Source organism: Peromyscus eremicus, chromosome 5 (genome assembly GCF_949786415.1).
Source record: "Peromyscus eremicus chromosome 5, PerEre_H2_v1, whole genome shotgun sequence".
Classification (NCBI taxonomy): domain Eukaryota; kingdom Metazoa; phylum Chordata; class Mammalia; order Rodentia; family Cricetidae; genus Peromyscus; species Peromyscus eremicus.
In genome coordinates, this window is record NC_081420.1 from 76152921 (window position 1) to 76178944 (window position 26024).

Consider the following 26024-nt stretch of genomic DNA (forward strand, 5'->3'; position numbering starts at 1 on the left):
TAATCCATTTCTATAAATCTATACCTTGCCACGTGGCTCATGGCTTACCGGCATCTTCACATGCTGTTTCTCATCGTGGTGGCTGGCAGTGTCTCTGACTCAGCCTTCCACTTACCAGCTTTATTCTCCTCCTTGTCCCGCCTATACTTCCTGCCTGGCCACTGGCCAATCAGTGATTTATTTATTGACCAATCAGCAACACACTTGACATACAGACCATCCCACGGCAGTGTATGTATAATATAAAATCTTTCTTATCCAATAAAATGGACCTTTTTGTTTATTTGTTTTGGCCTCTAGTGAAATGCTAATGGTCTTCATGTAAGACCTTCCTGTCCTTAAGCTTTTCCTTTATACACTGTCTTTTGTGTACTTCATATTAGTGGAATTTTTCCTTCCGTATTTTCAGCTGGTTGTTGTTGACATATTGGAAGGTTATTAATTTTTCCAATTTAAGTCACAAGTGTTTACCAGTTTTCTTAATGCTAATATTTAGTCCTATTTTTCTGAATTTTCCAGAAATATTATACTACTTACAAATAATAAATTTCACTTTCTCATTTTAGTATAATTTCTCATTCTTTTTAAAAATGAACTGCTTTAGAACATTAATAATGACAGCATTTTTATCTTATATCTCTAGTACATAAATATATATCATGATGCAAGCTTGGTTTATTTATTACTGGATTTTGTGTGAAAGTATGTCTTTGTGTGGGTGTACAGCTATGGTGTGTGCATGCATGTGTGTGCAGCTGCAAGAGCCTTACATATACACAGGCCAGAGGAGGACATCAGTGCCCTGCTCTATCACTGTCCTTATTCCCGTGAGTCACTGTCTCTCGGTGGACCTAGAGCTAAGCTGGTAGCCCTGTCAACCCCTCCTCTGCCCTCACTCTGTCTCCGCAATGCAGGCATCCCGGGCAACCCCAGTCAGGCCCGGCATGTACTTAGGAGGCCTGAGTTTGGAGCCTGGAGCCTGTTTGCTTAGCGAGCATCTATGCAGCGTCTCTCCAGTGCCAGAGATGTTCCCTATACAGATATCAGCAAGGAATGAGAAATTCTTTTTCCAGATGCCTTCCAGACTTTATAGACATCACTCTTTCTATTTCTGTGTTAATAAAGTCTCATCTCTTTCCTGGTGTTGGGCAGTGTTGGCTGTATTCTTTTAATAAATTAGTGACTTTTTAGTTTTCATCAATTGTGACCAGTAAAGTGCTCCTTGGTTGAAGTGGATATGCCTGAGTGTCATTTTCAGAGCTTAGATGACAATTACGCTGCCTCAGGGAACTGCTGGAGTGCTCTTCTGGGTGCTCTTTTTTTTTTTTTTTCCCCCGAAACAGGGTTTCTCTGTGTAGTTTTGGTGCCTGTCCTGGATCTCACTCTGTAGACCAGGCTGGCCTCGAACTCACAGAGATCCGCCTGGCTCTGCCTCTCTAGTGCTGGGATTAAAGGTGTATGCCCCCGCTGCCAAGCTCTGTGTGCTCTTAAGCAGCATCAGAACTCTCAGGCCTTGGAAGGAAGTCTCCAGGGAAGGCTCTGGCAATTTGGGGACAGTTAGTTAGCTTTTGGATAACTTCCCAGTTTTAGTCTGAAGTGTCAAAACTATAATCATCTATATTTTCCTAGAAAGAGTTTTCATCTAAGTTATCAAATTTACTTAGACTTATGAAATATTTATTTATAAAACACTTTTTTAAAATTCCTTTATAATTACAGTTACTTTAATTTCACTTGCTTCTTTTATTCATGTGTGTGTTCATGCATACGTGGGGGGGGGGTTGCTGGGAATCAAACCCATGACACACGCACGCTTCTACTGAATTATATCTCCAGCCCACTGCATTTTGTTATTGAATGTTTGTGTTTCTTAGTTTTTCTGCACAACTAGGCTGGAGGATCATTTATAGCATTTGATCCTTACAGATAGAATTTTGTATTGATTCATCAGAACATGGCCTGCATAGTTTTGATTCAGTAAGTCTGTGTTTTATTTTCACTTCTGTTTCATACTTTTCCTGGGTTTGTCATACTAATATTCTATAAGTCACAGGTCATGTAAGTTAAAATCATTCTTTCTATAAAGACACAGTCTGGCTGTGAAGAGAGTATTAGTTATTGATAAATTGGTATGAATTATTTTAGCACAAATACTCTGTGACATGCAGTCCCTGTTTCTGGCACTGAATTAGTTCAATGTATTGAGACTTGGCTCTCACTGTGTTATCTCCCTGCTTGTGAGCTGAGTCTGTTCCAGCTGAAATTCGCTCTTGTGTGAATGAGAGGTTTAAGAAGGTGTGAGAGCGCAGGTAGGGCACTTGTGGAGGATGAGAAAGGGCCAGAAGGACGGAGAGAGTGCTGAAGACAAATCCCGTGAGTTTCTGCTGTTTTTTATGTAATGAGAGACAAGGAAAAAATAAAAACACGGGTGCTGCAAGTGATGACAGCCCTCTGCCTTTGCCTATCAGCTTTCGTTCTATTAATAGCTTGTGTATGAAGGCAGTGAAAACCACCAGGCCTCTGCAAGGAGAGTCCACAACCATTGCCTTCCACTGGAGTTAGGTTTTAAAAGATAGTTGGAATATATAGACATTTTATGATTACTGTTCAATCGAATAGGTAGCCTTGATTAAGAAGCATATCTGCAGAGTGATTAAAATCATATTGTTGAAACCACCACTGTCATTCAACCTAACGTGTGCTTGGCACAGGAGTGCTTGAAACCTAGTTCAAATCTCATTTGTGTTTTTCTTTTAAGTGTGAATAATATATACCTTGTAAATTATTATGTTACCTATGTCTTAAATTAAGTATGTATACTATTATATCATTATATAGTGAAATGCATGTAGATAATAAGTTAATGTTATCTGTCACTGCGGTAAAAAGCCAGGGCAAGTCATATTTTCAGTGTGCACCAAGTATAGTATGGCTGGAATACTGTCTTGTACAGAACGTGCCTCTGACCTGTGGGTCATCAGATGGTCTCTCCTTTTCCTTTACTATGTCTGGTTGACAGAAGGACTCCCTAACCCCTGTTTTCTGGAATCATCAATAACATTTACTTACACTGTCTAGTTTCTTCAGTGAGAAAAGTGTGGCCCCATGTTGAGCCCTACAAATGAGTCGGTTCCTATTGTACAGGAGACAGCACCCCAGGTACTGTCTGTACAACATCACACACATGCACACACACACTCCATGTAAATGTATGTCATGTATGTATAAATGTTATTATCACTCCTACTAATGGAAGTTCTCAGTACATTTTTCTTCATAGTACACATGCCTAAATTTGTGTTGTTCTCAGCATCATTCTAAGACATGTAAAATATTCTTAATAAAAGCTGAACCCAGTGGCTCTGGACACTTCACAGCTTTTCCAAGGCTCTTACCCCGTGGCTGTACACTAGCCTGGTGAATACAGAGCCGCTCTGTTAGATGCAGTCTTGGTTTGTAAGGTTCACTGGTAAGACTTTCCAAGGAAAGGCTCTATCTTTCTGCTGTGCAGATGAGTATTTTACGGGGATAGATGGGAATGGATAAGATGTAGTTAAATTAATGTTCTCACATAATGAAAAACCTCTAGAAAGAAAAGCCTTTGCATACCAAAGCATATGTTGAAACGTGACCTTAGCTTGTCTCATGTATCATCTGACAAGAACTAAAGATCCCGAGGGTAATCTTTCTTCTCTAGCCTCCCAAAGTGGCTTCCTCCAGGCGGGCTGAGTGCTGCGCAGTCCACGGTGAGTCACTGTGGTCAGAGTCTTTGTTTACAAAGCACTGAGGTGACCGTGCAGTGGCTGAGGTTGAGGGTGCTGTGCTCCACTCGGAAACTATATGCATGGGATCTGTTGGATACTTTCATTATCATCATATATTACTGTATCACTTAAGGAAAGGGGGTTCATAGAGAATTTTAATTGGTGTAGTTAATACAGTGTGATGTGCAAGAAGCTAAGTAATTTAGGACATATTTGAAAGGTTTATTGGCTGTAATGATGATATTACCCAGTAGTATACTGTTATATCATTATAAAATTCAATGGTTAAAATTATTTTGTCATTTGAAAATATTTTCAGCAGCAAGTTGTGCAATGTATAACTGAGAATTCCTGGGACAGAGAAACAGCAAATGTATATAACAGTGTCCATCACTAATGCAACAGTCTCCATGGGGAAGTACCACACACAGTATAATCTAAGATGTTTGAGTCCAACTCTACAACCTTGTGCAAATTTCTCATCTATTCTATATGTGTAGACTAGAGAGAGATGCAATAGTGTTCTTGGGGTTGCACTCAAGATTCCAGAGGAGGGGAAAGTGGAAGCAGCCACAGCAAACACAAGAGCCTTAAATAATACCACAGGAGCTCGCTCTAAGTCAGTAGTTATAACCACATGTGGTGATAGTAAGAATGCATTCAGAATTTGCCATTTCTTACTGAAAGCCATGTTATATATTATAAGTCACATTGAAAGGTTTTTTATTATTTTATGTGTATGAGTGTTTTTGCCCGCATGTATGTCTGTGCACTACATGTGTGCACTGCCCAAGGAGTCCCAAAGAGGGCTTTAAATTCCCAGGACCTGGAGTTACAGACAGTGTTGAACCACCATGTGGGTGCTAGGAATTTAACCCAGGTCCCCTGGAAGAACAGTCAGTGCTTTTAACCACTGAACCATCTCTCCAGTTCCATGTTTAAAGATTTTAAAAAACTATCTTTTCTTGTATCCTTGCTTTCTTAATGTCCATTGTTTTAACTAAATTTGGAGTCAGGATGATCACCTGTAACTGAGAATATACCTCTTTTTCTGGTGATTAAGGGAACCAATATATGCTTGGAGGAGAGGAAGTAGCTCTACTGCCCTGCAGCACAATAAGCCCGCTCTGCTCTGTAACAGTATGCTTCAGAATGACTTAGAGAAGAGTTTAAGGTTCGAGACACATGGAGGTGATAGCATGTGAGGATATGGACATACTAATAGCCCTGACTTGATCATACATATACGGTATATTTATATTGAATTACTATATCCTATATACCAAGGCTTTGTAAATGTCTCCATTCATGACCCTTTTTACCCAGTATATTTTTACGTGAGCCTGGTATATAACTATAGAAAGTAGGTATGTTGGTTACTTTTCTGTTCCTGTGGTAAAACACCATGACCAAAGGCAACTTATAAAAGGAAGACTTTATTTGGAGTTACAGTTCCAGAGAGATAAGAGACCGTAATGGTGAGGAGGCATGGCAGCATGTGTCTGGAGCAGGAAGCTAAACGCTCACATCTCTTAGTACAAGCACGAAGCAGAAAGAGCAAACAGGAAGTGGCATGAGGCTTTAAACTCTGAAAACCAATGTACCCAACAATACTTCCTCCAGCAAGGCTGCACCTCCCCCGTAAGCTTTCCAAGCAGCACCGCCAACTGGGGACCAAATGTTCAGTGCCTGAGCCTGTGGAGGACATCTTGTTCAAACTACCACATTAGGTATACAAATCAAGGATTTGCTGAAAACAAATCATAAAGGATGCATTTTAAAACAATTTGCCGTACATATGATCTTCTTACTTACTAAAGACAAAAGAAACTTGCTAATGAGCTTGAGATTCTTGTTTCTTTTCACATGAAAATTAAATCTCAGCTGAGAATTTCGTACTGCAGGATGTATAGCATCTTCACTGCTTTTCAGGGTTCATCTTTATTCTGATTTTTATAATTGTTGATTCTGTGAATGCTACTTCACTTAAATACATAATACCAAAGAGCAGAAGTACATTAATGGCTCATTCAGAAACTTGAATATTCTGTCCTAATCTCAGGCCAAAAACTTTCATTTACCAAATGAACTCAAATCAGCAACTCTAATGGCAGTTTTAAAAATCAAATAATATAGCACAATCCAAACATAATACTAAATTGATACTTACGTGCTGAGGAATACTGGAATTATGTTTCTGTACAATCAAGAAACTTTGTAGATACAGTTTAAACATTATGGTGTGGTTTAATTGTGCATTAGTGAAATGAGATGTTTCAGGGGCAATATGTGCCATGTTGTATGTCTGGAACCAGTGCTGTGCTGAGGGTTGTGATACAGCATGGGCGAGCACTTCCCAGGGCACCTCAATTCATTCTGCATTTAATTGTAAAGTAAGTTTTTGGTTGTTCTGGGTTCAGAATCGTTTATTGTTGTCAAATATTTTAAGACCTCCCCACGCACATTTAACACAGTTAATGAGTAAATGAGGCTATAAGTGACTGTGTTATGTTGTAAAACTATGAAAGAATACCCCCTTTCACCAACTATACGTTACTTATTTTAATCAAAGATTAAAGGAGTTACTACAGGCTGAAGACTAAAATGCCGGGCTCTCGAATTTGTCTCTAAACTGACCAGGGCCTGCCTTATTCTGTGTGCTTTAGGAAAATCCTCTGTAGAAGTCCACAAGCTTTATGGGCAGTGGTGGCGCACCCAACACTCAGGAGGCAGAGACAGACAGATTTCTATGAGTTGGAGGCCAGCCTGGTCTACAGAGCGAGCGAGCTCCAGGACAGCCAGGGCTACACAGAAAAACCCTATCTCAAGCTTTCAAAGGACAAATCCAGAAAACGGAGAATCTTGACTGTTGTCTAAATAGTGATCAGGATGATTGATTTCTCTTGCCTGAGTGATTGAGACAAAAGATAGAAAAGGAAGAAAAAAAAAAACCTTGGAGAACAGTTGCTGTTCTTTTCTCTACCTTAAGCAATAAAGTTTGAAAGTTTGGGTGTTTACCCCGTTTCATGTCACATATCAAAATATGCTCTACAGTCTTACATGTATGTTGTTCCTGTGTTTTGGCTATTCAGCTTATCTTTTATATCACAGTGGCAGATCATGCTGGGGAACAGGAAAGTCCTAGAAAATGATAAGTGGCCTTTGGAATACCCTGCAGTCTAGGTTAAAAGGGAGTCTGAAAATACAAGGTATGCAAACAAATACTTAAAATATGATGCACTTAGGCCCTAAAACCAAATTCGGAGGACGCTTCTAAGTCTAAAATACCCCAGCTATACATTAAATATAAAATCTAGAGTTGGCCAAACCACCTACAACTAACAAAATTAGTTATAATGCTGAAGTGTAGTATTACTTCATTAAAAGGTAAGGCCATATGAACCAGTGGGCAATTTGGAATTCCCAAAATGTACCAACATTTCCCTTCAACAGGTAGCAGGAAACTCGGTTGTCCATGTGTGTGCTCTCTCTGTGCACAAGCATAGTGAGAGCTCTGCAGTCAGCCCAGCTTTCCAGAGTAGCTAGGGATTGTTGGAATTGAGAACTGGCTCAGCCTTAGTCTAAGCTAGCTGGTCTACCTAGCTATCAGATGCCTTTAACAAATGATTCAGGTTACTGATAACCTTGGAAGTCCAGATGAAAGTTAATAGCATGATTTTTATCATTTTCAGAGTCCCCATTCTCTGTGTGCACATGCCAGTTTTGAGAACCATCTCCCTCCCTCCCCACACTCTTCACTCTGCTTGTCTAGAGTTGTATGTAGTATGTAGTTGCTTCCCAACTGTGTGCTTTGGCTTGTCACAAAGAACCGCCCATGCTTCTATCTTTACAAAAGTAAAGGGAACATTTTCCTTGTTGATATATTGAACAGACTTGCTCAGGTAATATCTCAGGAAAGGTTAAAACGTCACTTTGATGAGTGGCAATTGAACACTATCTACCAAGCCAATCTTCACCCCTCATCCCCAATCCAACCATTCTACCCCACAAACTGTCTGATAAATCTGTTTGAGAGAAGGCCATTGTATTGCCTGCTTTTGGGTCACTTTAGCCAAATTTCTGACAGAAACAACTTAAAGGAGGAAAAATGTCTGACTCGATATTCCAGAACATCCAGTCACTGGTTGGCTTTGTACGTTTAAGCAAACCTAGCAGCAGGAGCATGCTGCAGAGTGGTCTACACTTCATGGCATACAGGAAGCCAAGAGCACAACAAGGATGCATCAGGAATGACCCACCCCCTCCTCCCATATCCAGAGCCTTGAAAATCGTGCCACCAGTGTCCAGCTTATCCATACATGAGCCTTTGGGGGACAATTCATAGCCAAACCAATCAGCATAGAAAAGTTATTTTGATGTTCATGTTTACCACCAGAAAAAAAGTAAATTTTATTTAAAACTGGGTGGGGTAGGTGAGAATGTATCTGCACAGTGGAATGCTGTCTGGTAACCCCAGGGAAAAATTGAGTTTCAGATATATTGACAGGGAAAGTTCTCTATGACACACTGTAAGGTGGCTAAACAGTAGAATATGATGCTGTTGTTGCTTTTGTGGTAGATATCACGCACAAGCAATGTGGGTTTTTATTATATTGATTAGGATAAGGAATGTGATGATGTTCAATGTCATGTCTGCCCAGTGCATTGAATCAACGCACTTGGCTATTTTTCCTTTATAATGTAAGTTGAGAGGAAATGGTTACTTTTGCTTACTTCAAGAGTTTTCTTTCTGATTTTTTTATGATGACATGCATTTTATAATGAGCGACAACCATTTTCCCTTAGAAAACCTAGATAAATGTATTCATGTTAAAACACTGAACAGTGTTTTCTTTGGACCCAAAACGTGACCAATTCCTGCTTCAAGCGCAGTGGCACACCAAGTTCTTTGTGAATAAACTGGGTCTTTGAAGACTACAGCTCCCAAAGCAGTTCTGGGGGTTCAAGTCATTTGCTCACACCGTACCATCCTTAACTACACTATCAATTATGCTTCTTCATGTTGTTAGTGGTGTGCATATATCTGGGTGGTTGGGTATGGGTATGTGGGGGCACACACCCACAGAGTGTGCATGCGCTTTTTAGGGAGAGGGTTATGGATGCCTATCATCTAAGCATTTGGGTGGTTCCTTTCTCTCAAGAACAGCTAGCTGACTGCAAGTCAAGGGGAAGAATAATGGGCAGTAACTGTTCATTATCTAGACAGAACTGTACGTCTTTTCCTCCTTCCCTCTCAAATGTGGCAAATGATGATCTTTCTGAAATAGTTGAAACTAGGTCTTTCAGTGACTTCTCCCCATTGGGTACTAACTGTGCCACCAGAGTGGTGACTGTACACTCATTTGTGCTAGATTGTTTAAAGTGTTTTATTTTCTATATCTCACAAGTTCTACAAAGTATGGAAACCATTCAAAACAATTGTTTATCTTTCTAATTCTGATATGAAATTCATTACAATTAGTTAGAAATTGTATTACATACAAATTTGACTAAATTAGCTGATACTTTACTTTCCAAAGTCACTATGGGATTAATATGCAATGCGTGTGGCTGAAAGCAGTCCTTTTCATAGAGGAACTTTGATAAAGGATGTATTTGTATTAGGAAAGGTGGCCCTTATGAAGATGTGAAGCCTAATTGTATATAGTAGCATTGTACACAATAAGGTTAGTGCTGATGAAGAGTGTGTAATGTGATTTCAGAGGATAACATGGACTCAGACTGTTGAGTTCCAAATCTTGGCTCCGTGACCTGCTGGCTGCATGCCAGAGACACTACCTTCTCTCTCCCTGGCTTTCTAATGTGTAGAATAGAGATATAAGCAGTAACTGGGAGAACTCTGTGTCATATGCTTGTTTTAAAATTGTAAGAATTAAATGTGGCTAATATTTGCAAAGCACTTATACATTACATGAATTTTTAATAAGTGTAGATACTATTATTTGTCGCTGTGACCATCTAGTGTCTAGATGTGTTATCAAGTGAGTTGCTTATTAATTATGGTTTTGGAAACGTTACTGGATTACAATCTATTTTTAAGTTAATTTGTATTTTTGTGAGGGGTAAAAATAGATTTTTACACCAATTTTGATTATTTGTTCCTTTGTATTACAGTTACAAATTATAACACTGTGGTAGAAGCAAACTCGGATTCTGATGATGAAGACAAACTCCATATCGTGGAGGAGGAAAGCATCACAGATGCGGCTGAGTGTGAAGGTGGCGTGCCAGAGGACGAGCTGCCAGCAGACCAGACAGTGTTACCAGGAGGCGGTGACAGGGACGGCGGGGCCGAGAACTGCTGGCAGGATGACAGTGAGTGGAGCTCCTTATACAGTCTCTTCTCTCTACTCTCCTAAAATGTATTAAATGAAAAGATCAGTCGGGTAAATGTTTTAAATAAACAATAAAACTATTTGTTTAACCAAGGTTAGATGTCCTACTTATTTTTTAAAAGTAGATTTTGAATCAGAATTATGTTGTTTTGACTGTTTGAACAATACCTAAAATATATGGAATTTAATAGACTTTCTAACCAGGGCTAAGCTTTCAACATGTTGTTGAAATACTTATAGCTACCTTTAATTTCATATTGAGATACCCCAATTAATAATAAATGATATATTAATATAATAAAATAATTCAGTATGCAAAAATCTCAAGCAAAGATATGTTATGAGGGGGTGTTTTTAGTAAAATGATGAACAGAAAACAAATCCCCTACTGTCTGTGCCTTGCCAAAGTTAGCAAATAAAGTTGGCTAGGCTAGGCACTAGAAAATGGAGGACTGTCCTGAGACATGGTTACCATACTCACTCTTGTGCATGGGTTTGAGCCCCAATTCACATTGTTGAGTGGTATCCTAAAACATCTTAAGCCATATTTGAATTTAAAATATAGGTATTGCAAACATCCATAGCCATTAAGCATACACCTTCATCCTAGTATTACAGATGTCTCTCAATAATTTAGTAAGTAGACAGGTACATGAGAAAGAAAAAGAAGCAAAAGTTAACTCAGACTATCTTGATTATGAAATGCTCCATCTTGTTTAAAGAAAAAATTAGTTTGAAACTAGCTACAGATCTAATAAATGATTAGCTCCAAACCCATGAGCATCAGATAGCCCTGGTTGATCTCAGTGGCTACAAAATAGAATAAATATACATAGACTAGAATGTGAAAGAGGGATTTGTGGGTAGAGGGGGGTTGGTAAGGAGTGTTAAAAGAGTGGGGATGAGTGGTGTGTATGTATCGCATATGTGTGCAAAATTATCTAAAAACACATTTAGTAAATGAAGCATGTTAAAAATAATTTCCAAAAATTAAAAGAATTAAGTAGTAAGAACTCAAAATGAATTTAATAGTAAGTCAAGAGAGTCAAAGAGAGAATAAATAAGGTAGAGAAAACTACACACAAAGTGAAATTCAAGTAGACCCATGTAAAACAGGTTAGCAGACATCAAAGTCTAAGGCATGTGTAAACTGCAGGTGAGCAGAGGATAAGCAGCAATAGTATCTGAAGTGGTAAAAGCTAAGAACTTTTCAGAATTGACACAGACAGGACATCTGTGTGCAGAAGCACACACAGCTCAGCCATCAGGTGCAACTCTAGACAGGGGAGGGGAAAGAATGCCTGGTGCCTGCTGCAGAGAGCTAAGTGAGCAGCGCTCTATTCCAGGGGACCTGGTGTCAAAACAGAAAGCCAAACAGAGAGGATGTTCAAAGCACCAAAAGAAAAATGACTCACTACAAATAAGGGAAACTCACAAGGCTATAAAATTTCTAAGCAGAAACTTTTTTTAAAGGCAAGGATAAAGTGGGATAATATATTCCACAGGTGCCAAAAGAGAAACCTGCAAACCAAGATACTATACCCAGCAAAGCTATCCTTTAGAAACAAGATAAAAATTTCCTCAAACACACACTGTAAGAAATATGATACTCAAATAGAAAACAAAATTTACAGAAGATACATGAAACAAAAAATCAAAGGTGTGAGTGGGGTTGAACTCTAATCAGAAGTTACAAGGTGACTGTACTGATTTTTTTTTTTTGTTTTGTTTGGTTTGGTTTGGTTTTTCAAGACAAGGTTTCTCTGTGTAGCTTTGTGCCTTTCCTGGATCTTGCTCTCTAGACCAGGCTGGCTTCGAACTCACAGAGATCTGCCTGCCTCTGCCTCCCGAGTGCTGGGATTAAAGGCGTGCACCACCACTGCCCGGCTGTACTGATTTTTTTTATTCCAACTACAAACGATTCACTTTAGCTTTGAAGACACAGACTCCAAGAGACAGGATGAAAAAAAACTCCATAAGAATGGTGATCAGACAGAATAATAGAATGTAAATTAAACACTGTTGCCACAGACAAAGAAAGTCATCACTAATGATAGAGTGTATTTACAAAAATGTTAGCAGGGTCAGCAAGATGGACTGACTGTAAGTTCAGTCCACAGGACCCACATGGTGGAAAAAGAGACCAACTACAGAAGGTGTCTTCTGATTTCCACACAAACTGTGGCACATGTGCAAGTAAGTTCACACTCACTAAAATAAGTGTTCAAAATTTTTTGAAAATAAGTTAACGTATGTCTAAAGTAAGTAATAGAAGTGAAGGAAGAAACAACAATATTATAACCACAAAGGCCTTGAACCTTCCATGCTCTACAGTGGCTGCATCATTTAGGTAGAAAATCAGCCAGCTGTATAAACTACCCTATCTAGCAACATACCAGCCTTCCACAGAAACTCAGGATGATGCCTAAAATTAAATATCAGAAACCCACCTTCCTTCACAGGTGGAAGGTGAGGAGACTGTTGTGTGGCCTGGGAAATTATGATATAACAAAAGTCAAACTGTAAATCAAGAGCATTGTGCTGAGTTGAAGAAGCCTGTTACCAGGGTTACATTCTGTAATACTGCATTTGACATTTCTAATAGAGAAACCATTTAATAAATAACAAATCCTTGGTTGTTAGGACCTGGGAGAGAGTCTGATAATAGTTGACTAATCCTGGGACTTAGGGTAATGATAGAACTGTTCTGTATCCTGGTTTAAAAGTCTTTACGTGAGCCTATGTGTGGTTTAAAATGTATATACCTGAACACCAAAAGAAATAACAGTAAGGTATTCTATGTATTAGTGTGTGTTATCGGTAAGTTCTATTAACATCCAAGGACATAAACATTATAGTCTCAGGCCTAAGTTTTTCAAAATCTAAATATGAGAAAGATGATCACCCACCTCTTTAAAGGGACTGTCATACCTAGAACCAAATAAAAGAAAATAGTCCAAACACAGATACCAAAATCCCAGACTAAATATTAGCTATGCAATATATGTACATGAAAAAGTTGAATAATTTTACAGATGTTCAAAATGAGAAAAGTATGTGCATGTACATATGTGAATGCCATATCAGAATTACCTGTGAAGGAGTTTTTAATTGTCACTGTAACAGACTTCAGAATAATCAAATACTATCTCAACAAAGAAAAATGGTTAGTAAAATTTAGTGGCTATCATAAAAGCAAACAACCTGGGAATAGTGAGCACTTCCTTGTCTATCAAGAGCACATCTTTGTGACCAGAAACAAACTAAGTACATCCATTGTTATTACTGTGTCAACCTTTTGGTGAGGTGTTCTCTACTGTAGAAGACTAGAAAGTCAGTCAGTAGGAATTTGAATAGGAAAAGCTGTCATTTACAAATGATACAGTTACACATTTAATAATGAATCTACAGATAAGTAGATATTACAGTGAGTAAAGTAATTTGCCAAGTTTTTTTTTAATACAAAATAATAAACTGCTGGGGATATAGCTCAGTGGTAGAGGACTTGTCTAGAGTATGTGAGGCCCTGAGTTCAATCCCCAGTACTATAAAACAAACAAAGTAATAAACTGAATTTAATCTCCATACGTGAGTAAGAGCTATAAAGTAAAATTAGGTGTGTATGACCACAAGAGAAGATGATAAGGTTTTAGTGGTGGGTATTAGAGGACACCACATGAGTGAAGAGCATTGTGTTCATGGAACAGATAGTTTTAACTTACCTCTAGACTTGCTTTCCATTTTACTGATGCTCCAGGGCTCCTTCTCATGTGCCACCCTCCTGAAGTTGCTGTGTCCCTTCATCTTCTCTGCTGCAGAACAGGGTCCCGTGACTGACGGTGTTGAGTAGAACTGGTCAGGTACCTAGTAGAGCACCCCTCAGTTTGAGGTTGTCTGATTTTTCTTGTAGTTGGACAGGGGTGTGGAGTTTGGGAAATAACACAGTAGTGAAGTATCCTTCTTTGACTTCATATCAGCCATACACAGTCGCTGCAGGGCATCACTGTAATCTTCCAGCTGTTGTGATCGGAACAGCCAGAGGCTAAGAAGCAGAAAGAGATTAAAGGGAATGAAGCCAGAGTGGTAATGAAATTCCATAACATCTAAGGATCTTAAAAGTATTAGGAGCACTTTGGTTTTCATTTGCAGAGGGAAGTGTGAAGAGAATGCAGATAGAGTAATGGTGTGGTGTGCTGTAAATGCTGTGCCGCCAACCTGACAACAGGAAGGAAGGCAGCAGCGTAAATGCAGATGGAGAGCCACAGCTTGAGTCAGGATGATGGCTAGTGAGAAGGCGAGAAGGTATAGAATTGATTGTGTTTTCAGAGGAAGTTTTACAAGATGTGATCTGGAGTAAGAGAAGAAAGCTTAAGATGATCTCATCTCCATTATTTGTTGAAATTTGAAGGAAACCGAAGGATGAGATGTTCATTACTCTCAATCTTGTTGGAATCAAAGTTCCATCGTTTCATTTTTGTGTGTGTGTTCATGCATGGGTGCACATGTATGTGCGGGTGGTCACTCACACAAGTGTGTATCATGTATGTGGAAGACAGAAGTGGGTATCTGGTATCTTCCTTTATTGCTTTCCACCTTTTCTTTTGAGGCGGTCTCACTTGCTGGAGCTCACTGGTGGGTTGGGCTGGCTGACCAGTGAGCTAGGGATCTGGTGGGCTGGGCTGGCTGAATAGTCAGTGAGCTAGGAATCTGGTGGGTTGAGCTGGGTGACCAGTGAGCTGGAGATCTAGTGGGCTGGGCTGGCTGACCAGTGAGCTGAGGATCTGGTGGGCTGGGCTAGCTGAACAGTGAGCTGGAGATCTGGTGGGCTGGGCTGGCTGAACAGTGAGCTAGGGATCCTCATGTCTTTGCTTCTCCTAACCCATCAGTGCTAGGATTACAGATCTGCCACTGCATCCAGCTTTTATGTGAATGCTGAGGGTCTGAATTCAGGTCTTGCTCACGCGGTGTTTACCCTTTGAACCATCTTAACTACCCTTGTGTTTTGTTTCTTCCTGATTCCATCATTCATCATGACTTCTGAAATATTTGCTGAATGGGACCAAGGACAGAGCTGGAGCATGGCTCGAGCTTTCCTCTATAAACGCTTTTTGTCAAGTTCCTTCAAGTCAGAGTTGCCTAGGTGGTGGTATTCTATTTAGCAGAGCTGGGGATTGAACCTGCAGCATCATGAATGTGAGGCAAGTGTCCTGCCACTGAGCTACTGTTCCAGTCCTGACATCACTCTTCAATACATTCATTCAACTAGTTTGTAATCCATCTGTCTCTTCAAAAATAATATAATAGAAAATCATGTTAAATACCCAGTTATAATAGAGCTACATGTTTTTTTACCCATACTGTAGTAAAGTTACAAAAAAATGGGTATGAGACCAGTTTATAATTATTTTTCTGTTTGTTAGTAAAGTGATCTGGCTACTGGTGATTAGGGTTTTTTTTGGGGGGGTTGTTTTTGTTTTGTTTTATTAATTTTAATTTGGTATGTTTTTTCTTTGTTTAATTGCTTATATTAGTTATCAACTTATCCTATAAACATTTTCTGGTTGGAAATTAAATGTTTTTATCTGAAGTTTACAGCAGGAAGTCAGAAGTAGAAATACACTGTAGCTGAAAGTTTTCCTCTGTCCTACCCGGTCTGCAGCCTCTCAGACCCAAGCAAACACACAGAGGCTTATATTAATTAAAACTGCTCGGCCATTAGCTCAGGCTTACTACTGACTAGCTCTTGCACTTAAACTCAGCCCATTTTTGTTCATCTGTATGTCACCACATGTTCCATGGCTTTACCTGTGTGCCATTACATGCTGCTCCCTGGACGGTGGGCTGGCATCTCCTGACTCAGCCTTCCTCTTCCCAGAATTCTCCTGGTCTGCTTATCCTGACCATACTTCCTGCCTGGCTACTGGCCAATCAGCATTATATTTATCAACCAATCAGAGAAATACATACAGCATACAGAACATCCCACAGCAATATACAGTGGATGGCATTTGCCCATCTTTTGTTTTCACTGTTCCTCAAAGATCGTTGCCACTCAGAGATCAAAGACACCAGCACCAAAATGATACTGATAGTAGATTTTCTGACCAGGAACTTAAGCTGGTATGGTAAAAATGCCTTAACAACTATGAACATGGCTTGAAACCAAGAACAGGAGAGCAAGTGTTTTGTGTGGAGACTTGTACCCTGGGTTTGGGTGTCTGGATCTTGAACTTGTTGCTTTCTAAAGAGATCAGACTCACTCCTGCAGCTCCTGGTTGCCTTTGGATTTGAGTGCAAATGCTAGTACCTTACAGTCACCCCTCCAAACCAGACCTTATTACCACTCTTGTCCCTTATTCTTTTCCCTTTAACCCTTCCCATGTCCTGCCCCCTCTGCCTGCAGAACCTCCTCTTCCTTTTCTGTCGTCCACCTCTTAAACCTGAACTTCCGAACACAGTGGATGCTGAACCACCTACCAGTACCGACAGCTGCTGTGATTGGATTATTGATCGCTTTTTTCTACTAAAGAACTTCTGAAAGGCAGGGACTGTGATTTACTGAGAGCTGTATCTGCCCCCTGACGCCCAGTACACACTACATGCGGAAGAGCTGTCTACAATGAGTACCTTACGACATTTTCCTTTTAAATCTGACATTGATCTCAAGAAAAATGGGCTTTCCCTTCTTTGCTTTTCCTTTCATTTTGAAAGCTTCAGTTCTTTGTCATTTTTACCTGACACTGTTGGACAGTACATTGTTTAAATTACTATATTCATCTTTAATTATGTGACATTCTGTCTGACCTGTGTAATACACTTATAAACTCTGAGCTATGTAAAAGCTCCCTCTTCAGTGTTTATTTATCTCTCCTAAAACATGAACAGCGAATACAGCCAATTAAAAATATTGTTTTCTTAGCTCATGAATAAAATATATAAAAACTAGTAAAGTAAGATAATCATTTAATCCCTTATCACCTATTAAAAATCTATAGAAATCTCTGCTTCAGGAAAAATGGAATAAACATTTTTCTCTGTTCCTCCTGCTAAGTACTAATGAGAGTTTGTGTGTGTGTGTGTGTGTGTGTGTGTGTGTGTGTGTTATACAAAACAAACATTTTTTTAAAAATCTCTAAAAGGTGAAAAGAAGAAGCCAGAAACCTCAAGAAGCCAAATAATGATATGGCCATCAGTCCCTGGGTTTCTGCTCACTCTCTCATAGATGAGACTGTATGTTGAGGAAGCCGGGTCCAGAACCTCAGTAGACACACACAACACAGTAGCTCAAGCTCTCTCTGGCCAAAACTGAGGGAAGCAACACCTTGTGAGACAGAACCCTTTTAGAGAGTAATGCTCATCTGTAGCCAAATACCACAGAGGAAACTGCAGGTTCCTCAGGAGGAGGCTCTGTCTTCTATTCTCACTGAAGAGAAGCATCCCAACCCCCTACCACAGTGGTGCAGATAAGAGCAAGTGGCAATAAAACATCCCATCATCTTGCTGAGTAGGGCAGAGAACCTCCTGGAGAGTCGAGATTACAAAAGCATTCACTCAAACAGGTTCTCAGTAGAAGCCTCTTGGAGACAGGAATGAAGCCTTTCCCATCCAGGGTGATGTGGCTGGGAGCTAGTGAGGAAAAGCCTGACCTCATCCAGCTCTGCAGTAAAGAGCAGCCTCTTCCAAGAAACCCTTCTTCCATCAGGGAACAGATGCTGAAAGAGTGCCCCGGAATTCCTTCCCTCTGCCTCTCTGCTGGTTACTTAAATAGGAGTTACTGTCTGTTTTCTTAAGTGATAACTAAAGACATCCATGTTTCTTTCAAAAATACTTGTTACCATGAACGAGGAAATTTCAATTTGAGTAGAAAAGGCAGCAGATACCCAGAACTTAAGTGGCACAGGTATTAGACTGGGAATGTAAGCCAGCAGAGTGAAAATCAGCAATTATGAACATGGCTTGGGACCAAAATCAGAAAGCCCCACCCAGCCAAAGCAGGGAAAATAGAAGCACTAAATGAAGTTATAGCTGAAAAATACAATAACAGCAACAGAAAAAATAGCAGGAGTCAGTAGCAGAAGGAAGAGGAAATGGTGGATGAACGTGCAGATGGGGCACAGTTCAGCTGTCTGGACAAGTAGGAAGAAAGACGGGTGCCTCTGTGTGCTTTTGGAGTGGAAGTTTATGACATCAGCTCTTCAGCAAAAGAGGAGAGAGAGGGTGGGACTGGAAAAAATGTTCAAAGAAATGGCTGAAATGTTCTAATATTTGGCAAAAGACATAAAACTGTGCCCTGAATAGAATAAGCCTGGAGAAGCACATGCCAGCAAACATCGAAGTCAAACCTGCGAACACTAAGGATGGGCAGAGTGACAGAGACAAATGCAAAAGACTGTGATTGTAGGGACAACCCGGTTGAATGATGTCACTTCTTAGAAACCCCTCTGGAAGCCAGCATCAGGGTGTAGCTCACTGCTTAAATTCTGAACGCTGTCAGCCTAGGTCCCTAGGTCCAGAGAAACTACAGGCTTTTTCAGATAAAGGAACCTCCCTTACATGAAGCACAGAGCTGCCTGAACAGAAGGGGATTGTGATGGCCATTCTTGGTTGTCACTTAACTACATCTGGAACTAATTAGAGATTATTTAATTAAATAATTTGAAGTGGAAAGACTCACTTTTAATCCAGATCTTTTGAGGTGGGAAGATCCACCTCTAATCTGGGCCACACCCTTCTGGTAACAGCCAATATAAAGGACATGGAAGAAGGAAGCTTTTGTTCTTTGCCTGCTTGCCCTTACTCTCAATGGCAAGTTCATTGCTTCACTGGCATTAAAGCCCACTTCTTTGAGATTCTGGCATATACTGAAGACCAGCTGAGACATCCAGCCTCATGGACTGAACTGCTGAATTCTAGGACTTTTTGTTAGTAGACAGCTGTGGTTGGACTAGCTGGGCCACAGCCTATAAGTCACTCTACTAAATCCCCATATGAGATCCCTGACTAATACAGGGCTGATGAAGATGGTGGAGGCAGGAAAAGGAGAGGTGTGGACAAGGACGTGCAGTCACATGTCCTCTTCCTGCAGTTTATCCAGTTATCTATGAAGACTGAACAAACACAACACAAATATGGATGGATACATGAAATTAGCAAAACCAGCCTAGAGATGATCAATAATTTTAAATTTACATTGTATGTAAGCTACCTAAAAATATATATTCAGCATGATCCTGCAATCAATTTAATACTCAAGTCGGGATATATGAAGTTGCACATTCCTCCTGCATAACTATTGATCCACTGTTAGCATACAATATGTTGTTGATAATATTCTCAAGCACTGAAAATTACGTAGAACTTCTAGAAACAAAATTCTCCAGTTAACACATGTAATTTTCATGCATAAACTCCATTTCTAACCTATGTAAAGTGAGAACACTAGGCTTTACCTCACTTAATTTTAAAAATTAAAGATTTATGTGTATTCCACCATGCTTACGACAACCTTGCCCAACTAAAAGCTGAAAGAACAAATCTAAAATACAATTATGAGTCCCTTTGATAGTGTGCCCACATGAACCATCAGTATCAGTGCCAGGCACTGAAAGCCTAGCCCAGGGCAGTGCCAGTACATTACCACACCTGCTTTGCCATTACAAGAAGTCAGGTTCAGTGTGTTAAAGGCTCAGAGCAGATATGCGTACTACCCACTGATCCACGGCAGATGTGAGCACTGCCTGATGATCTGGAGCAAGCAAGACTTCTTGCCATAGCACAGATTCAGAATCCTACCAACCCTTCCTACTTCTAAATACAAAGACTAATTACATCTTGTCATTCATTTGGGTGGTTATTAATACAGTTTAGGTGATGAGACTTTAGTTGCATACAATTTCTATCCTTGACATGATTTGGGGGCTCTTCAAAACAGTTCTTAGGACTGAAATTTGAAATGTGGGTCTGTCAGTTTGGATATGGTTGATCTAATCATTATAGTTCTGAAACATCAACAGAATTTGAGTCAGCACAAAAGGAGCTTTCTTCACAGAGTTGCATCCACCCTGCTGGGCAGAGCTTACGAGCAGCATTGTTGCTGGCAAGTTCTCTTCCTGATCAGAGCTGCCTGCTCTGCTGTCCAAGTGTTCCTTCCTTACAGTGGGGTCACAGGTCACTGTGACTTCAAGAGGACGGGATGTGAACACACTGTGGTGTTTTATCAGTGTGCTTTGCTCAGAAGGCAAAGGGGATGCAGGTTTGCCACGGGAGCTCAAGAAAGCCAGTTGCTCAGTGAAGTTCTCCATATGCTAATGTCATTTTCTATAGTACTTGTTAATGCATGCTCTGATAAGGGGAGCCAATTAAAGAGTAGACAAAACTCCTATATTATAACTTCTTTAGAAGTCTAAAAAGTTTCAAATTAAAGGCCTGTCAGCATCCTGATCAAACTTTATGTTTTTATTGGGTTCTGTTTCTCTGAGAAAAGTTGAATTTTCGACTTTTTAAAAAAAATTTACTAGAACAGAAGGAAAACGTTGAAAACTAACAATTGAGCTTATGTAATCTATATTATATAATGTAGAGGATCAGTCATTCTTAGACCTGTGGCCCTTGTCCCTTCCTCGTTGGCCCCACATTTAGGGTAGTCTCAAAAAACTTGAAATTGGGGTCAATATAAATCAAGCTTTTCTTACTTTCTTGGAGATTTTTTTTATCAGGTCTGGTTGGATTTTAAGAAACATGTCATTTACCTGAAACATTGAAAGACTGGGAAGGCTGTCAGGTACAGACATTCAGTTACAATGCAGACACATTCACTATGAAAAATAATGAGTGTTCAGGAACAGGTGAATCCTCAATCACTTTCCTCTGTACATGATTCTTTTTATTCTTACAACAGGTCTGCATGATAGATATTAACTCATTAACTAAACGGAAGACCAAGAATCAAACCAAGTCTGTGTGGTTCCAAAGTAGTCTATCTTCTTTTTCTACTAAATACAACAGAAAATATATACATATTAAATATGTCATTCATACAGAGAGCTAACAAAGGGTAGATAGTTAGATCATGCCATCACTGCCCGTCCATAAAAAAATATCTTAAGATCAGTTACCATGTCAAATTCCACTCTGTATTTTTCATGGCCTCCAACAAGGCTAAGAACAAATAATTACTGGGTTTCAGATTCAGTATCTGGAAAAACTAAAGCAGCAAAATGTAAACAAGACCAAATCTTCCCTGTGGCTAACAGAAAATAGCTGCTATTCTCATTCCTCTCCCTGCTCTAACAGTGTTTCATCAGCTGGGTATTTTCTGTGCTGCCATGACAAATTACCACAATTTAATGGTTTAAACTGTACACGTTAGTTTTCTTACAGCTGTTACAATCTCCCTCCTCGGATGTTAGCAAACACCATCCTTTTGGTTGTGAAAGGACATTATTTCCTTGCTGGCTCAGGCCCATTTCTGGCCTCCAGAGGGTACTTGCATTTCTTGGCTTATGACCCATGTCATAGTTTCTTTTCCTTTTTCTGTGAAAAAACACTCTGACAAAAGCAACTTAAAGGAGAAAGGGTTTATTCTGGCTCAAAGTTCAAGGTACATCCCAGCAAGACTGGGAAGTTGAGATGACAGGAGCTTGAAGCTGCTGGCCACATCATATTCATAGTCAGAAACAGGGAAGGATGAATACATGCTCTGTTGAGCTTGCTTTCTCCAGTTATATAGTCCAGGATCCCAGCCAGGGACTGATACCACCACCCACAGTAGACAGCTCTTCCTACTTCAGTTAAGGCAGTCTAGATAATCCCAATGGGCATGCCCAGAAACTTATCTCCCAGGTGATCCTGGATTCTGTTAACTTGTCAATTAACAATCCCAACCCTTTTCTCAATCTTTAGAGCCAGCAGAACAAGTCAAGTCCATTAGACTCTCGTACTGCTCCATTTCATCTTGCCCTCTTCTGCCCCCTCTTCCACTGTTAAGAGCCCACATAATCCAGGAAAATCTCCCTATCTCAAGGTCTATAACCTTAATCACATCTACACATCTATTTTGCCACTTAAGATTTTTGTGGCGTTGGAGAATCATAATATAGACATCTTTGAGAAGGCATTATTGTGTAGACTACACACATACTGTAAAAATTTCATCACAATGCACACATCACAGCCTGTTAATGATCATCAGTGCAGTTACTGTATATATGTATACATACTGTATATGTATGTGTGTGTTCTGTGTGCCCATGTTTAAACTGTTTGACTCTCGACAGTGAAGCAGGTCACGTCCCTGCTCTTTAGATGAGGGAAAGGAAACAAGTGGGCACTTTTCCAGAGTCCCTGTTGTGCCAGCAGAGGCTTGAAGCCTGCTGCTGGTCTGAATTTGGAGGTTATGCCATTAACCTCTGCACTGCCATAGGACACTCATGTGACTCAAGGCTTCTGGTATCTAACTAATCTTTGGTTTAAAAAAAAAGTAGCTTGCTTGTGTATAGGCAGGCTATTTATTATGTCTTAGCTCACAGGAAGGAACATGAATGTCTGGAAATGTAACTTAGCTGATTTTACTCACCATCACTGTTGTATTGGATGCCACTATTTGTTTAATCAGTCCCTTTGGGACAACTTAAATAGGAATAAAAAAGCAATTAAGTTATATCTTGTAATCCAATGGCACCCTGTTGCAGCACTTATAACAATAACTGTCTTTCTCACTTAACACAATCTCTCCCTTAAGTTGCCCTTTGAGGTTAATGATAAAGCCTTTGCAATGTCATGTTCTAGCACCTAGCACAATTTCTGGTTCATGGTCAGCTCCGATAATGAGCAGGTGAATGGATGGCTTAGTTAATTAAGTCATTCCTGTAACTGTCAAACCACTTGACCCTGCTCTTAGAATTGAATGAGTTAGTTTGAGGTCACAAGGTTTCAGACTATGATCTCCAAATCCTCCATGTAGTTACCTCCATGTAACAATTACTGTGTCTTCCTCAGATCCACTGCAGCAGCCATCACTTACTGAGAACTGGCTGTATGCTAGGCATTGGGCTGAATACTTATATATGTTCTCATTCCATCTTCAGACAACCATATGAGGTGATTGATACCCTAGTTTTTTGGCAATTAAGACTAAAGATAAGAACTCATAACTCTCCCCCAAAGTGATTCATGGACCTAGTAGAACCAGGATGTTAACTAGGATAACTGATCTACCCAGACGATTTGAGACTTCTGATGTTTTCTATTTTTCGTAACTAGAGGTAGAAATTGGTAACCTGCACATATGTTTTTATATATTGCTAGTCTTGTAGACACGTGGTGTTTCTCCTTTCTGACCTTTGCTCTTATCTCTGGCCTTCTCATTTCCTAAAAGTAACCACAAGTGTTCTGGATTCAGTTTCATTTACTATTTGTTTATCGTTTCATGTTTTTGAGACAGAGTCTCACTATGCAATGCACATTTGCCTGAACTGAACATATTGCCGGGCTGGTCTCAAACTTGGAAGCAGTCCTCTTGCCTCAGTCTTTCAGAGTGCTGAGATCACATACATGACACAACACCCAGTTTGATTTCTTTTTAGTTTATTAATTAAATAAAATCTACTACTGAATGTAATTATCAATTGGTGTCAAGAAACTTAAGATAGCAAAATAGTTTAATTAGACACTATAATTGCACATTTCCATTTATAGAATTAGATATAAAACCTATAACTAGAAAATTGAGTTTTTCTAAATATTAACCTAAGAATCATTTTAAAATTTAATCAGTTTTCATTATTTTTGTACAGTCCTATACATTTTAGTACACATAGAGTGAGGACAAAGAACATTTCATCAGTAAAACTTTGAAGTGTAACTTCTTTCTAGTTATGTCTTCCTCCCACTCAAACTCTGGCTGTCATAGTCTAGACTCTTGTTACTATAGTTTCTTTCCTTAGGGGAATGCCATCAAAATGGAACCATCTAGTGTGAAATCATCTGCATCAGTCATCTTTCACTAAGCACTGATATGTGATCCTCTCTGTTGATGGATGATAGTACAATGTATGATGTGCCACATGCATCCTGTTCCATGTTAAGGGCATATGAATTGTTTCCACTTTGTAGACCAATAGATAAAGCCTCTAAACACTAATGCACAGGGGTGCAGAGGTTGTGAATACACTTTCAGTTCTGTATGATAAATGTAGGATTGTTGCGGCATATCATAAGTATATTTAATATTGTAAAAGATTGCCAAACTATTCACTAGATTGGCTCTACCGTCTCACAATAGGTGCAGTTTCTCCACAGCCCCACAAGCATTTTTCCGTTTTGTTTCATTGTCCATGCTGCTGCTCTTTTCTGGTGCTGAGGATCAAACCCAGGGTCTTGCACATGCTTAGCCATGCTCTATCACTGTTGATAACCTAGCCCTGCAATAATTTTTACTTTATCCATCCTTAAATGTGTACCATCATGACGAGTGTAACTGGATTTGCTTTTCATTAATAGCTAGTGAAGTTGACGTACTTGCATATGTTTTCTTACGTCGGTCTGTCCTTCGGTGAAACATCTCTTGTTCTTTGTGTATGTTCCGAGTTGTTTTAGTACAGATTTGAGAATTCTTTAGAGTTGTAGTAAATACATGCCTTTCTGGTGCTGGGATTGACCAGAGTCTCAGCACATACTAGACAAGCACCCTGCCACTGAGCAACACCTCTAACCCTTAGTAAAGGTTTTTCCCAGTCCTCATCTTGTCTTTTCATTCTCTTAGCCTAGTCTTTTAAACCAGGACAAAAGGTTTAACTGTTAAATCCAAATTACTAGGTTTTCCTTTTAGATAATGCTCTGGATATCATAGCTAAAAGCTCATTTAAGATTTTTTTAAGATGTGAAGTCACAGATCATTATTGTTTGATACAGAGGTCTAGTTGTTGGAAAAACTAACTTTCTGTATTGGACTGGCTTTATCAGTGATTAATCATTTTTATTCAGGTGGACCTGTTCCTGCACTCCGTTCTGTTCTGTTGATGACCGTGCTCTTTGTCAGCGCTGTATAAGCCTGACTGCTGTCCATTAAAGGATGTTCTCAAATTGGGTACCACATTCTTGTGCTGGCTTTCCAAAGTTGTCTTGACTGTTCAAATTCCTACTTTGCTGAGAGTTTACATCATAAGTAGTGAAACTTTTTTCATTGGCTTGTTTCATGTTAGTTAAAATTATGAGGTTTTGTGTATTTAGCCCATTGATATGGTAGATTATATTTTAATGAATGCTCAAATATTAAGCCAACCCTGATTCCCTGGAAAGCCCAACTCAGTCATTTTGTATGTTACTGAATTGACTGGGAATATTTTATGGAATCTTTTTGTGTCTGTTTTTTTGTTTGTTTGTTTGTTCGGTTTTTCGAGACAGGGTTTCTCTGTGTAGCTTTGTGCCTTTTCTGGAACTCACTTTGGAGACCAGGCTGGCCTCGAACTCACAGAGATCCGCCTGGCTCTGCCTCCCAAGTGCTGGGATTAAAGGCGTGCGCCACCACTGCCCGCCGTGTCTGTGTTTAGTACGGATCATGGCCTGTAGTTTCCTTTTTGGCCAGTTGCATAGTTTTGGTATCAGAGGAACACTGGGATCCTAGAATGAGTTAGAAAGTCTTTTTTACTCTTATTTTCCTGCAGAAAAAAAGTTAAATTTGATGTATTTGTTCTTTAAATGTCTGATAAACTTTGCTAGTAGAATAATCTTGGCATGGAGTTTTGTTTGGGAGAATGTTCTAAAATTTAATTGCTTTGAGGTAGGTACCCAGGGTCTTGCTAAAAGGGTGCTAAAATTAATTTTTAAAATAAGTATAGGAATTTTCAGGTGACCCATTTCATTGGGGTGTTTTAATAGTTTCTGGTTTCAGTTCCATTTCAGGAGT

The 26024-nt window shown here is 39.6% G+C and overlaps 1 protein-coding gene across 1 annotated transcript in view; it reads left to right on the plus strand.

Annotated features, from left to right (window-relative positions):
• The window catches only part of Zeb1 (zinc finger E-box binding homeobox 1), a 173186-nt gene that overhangs the window by 109815 nt on the left and 37347 nt on the right, over positions 1-26024 (plus strand). The window contains exon 2 of the mRNA XM_059263734.1: positions 9900-10100. Within this exon, the coding sequence (XP_059119717.1) occupies positions 9900-10100 (201 nt within the window). The remainder of the gene's footprint in view (positions 1-9899; positions 10101-26024) is intronic.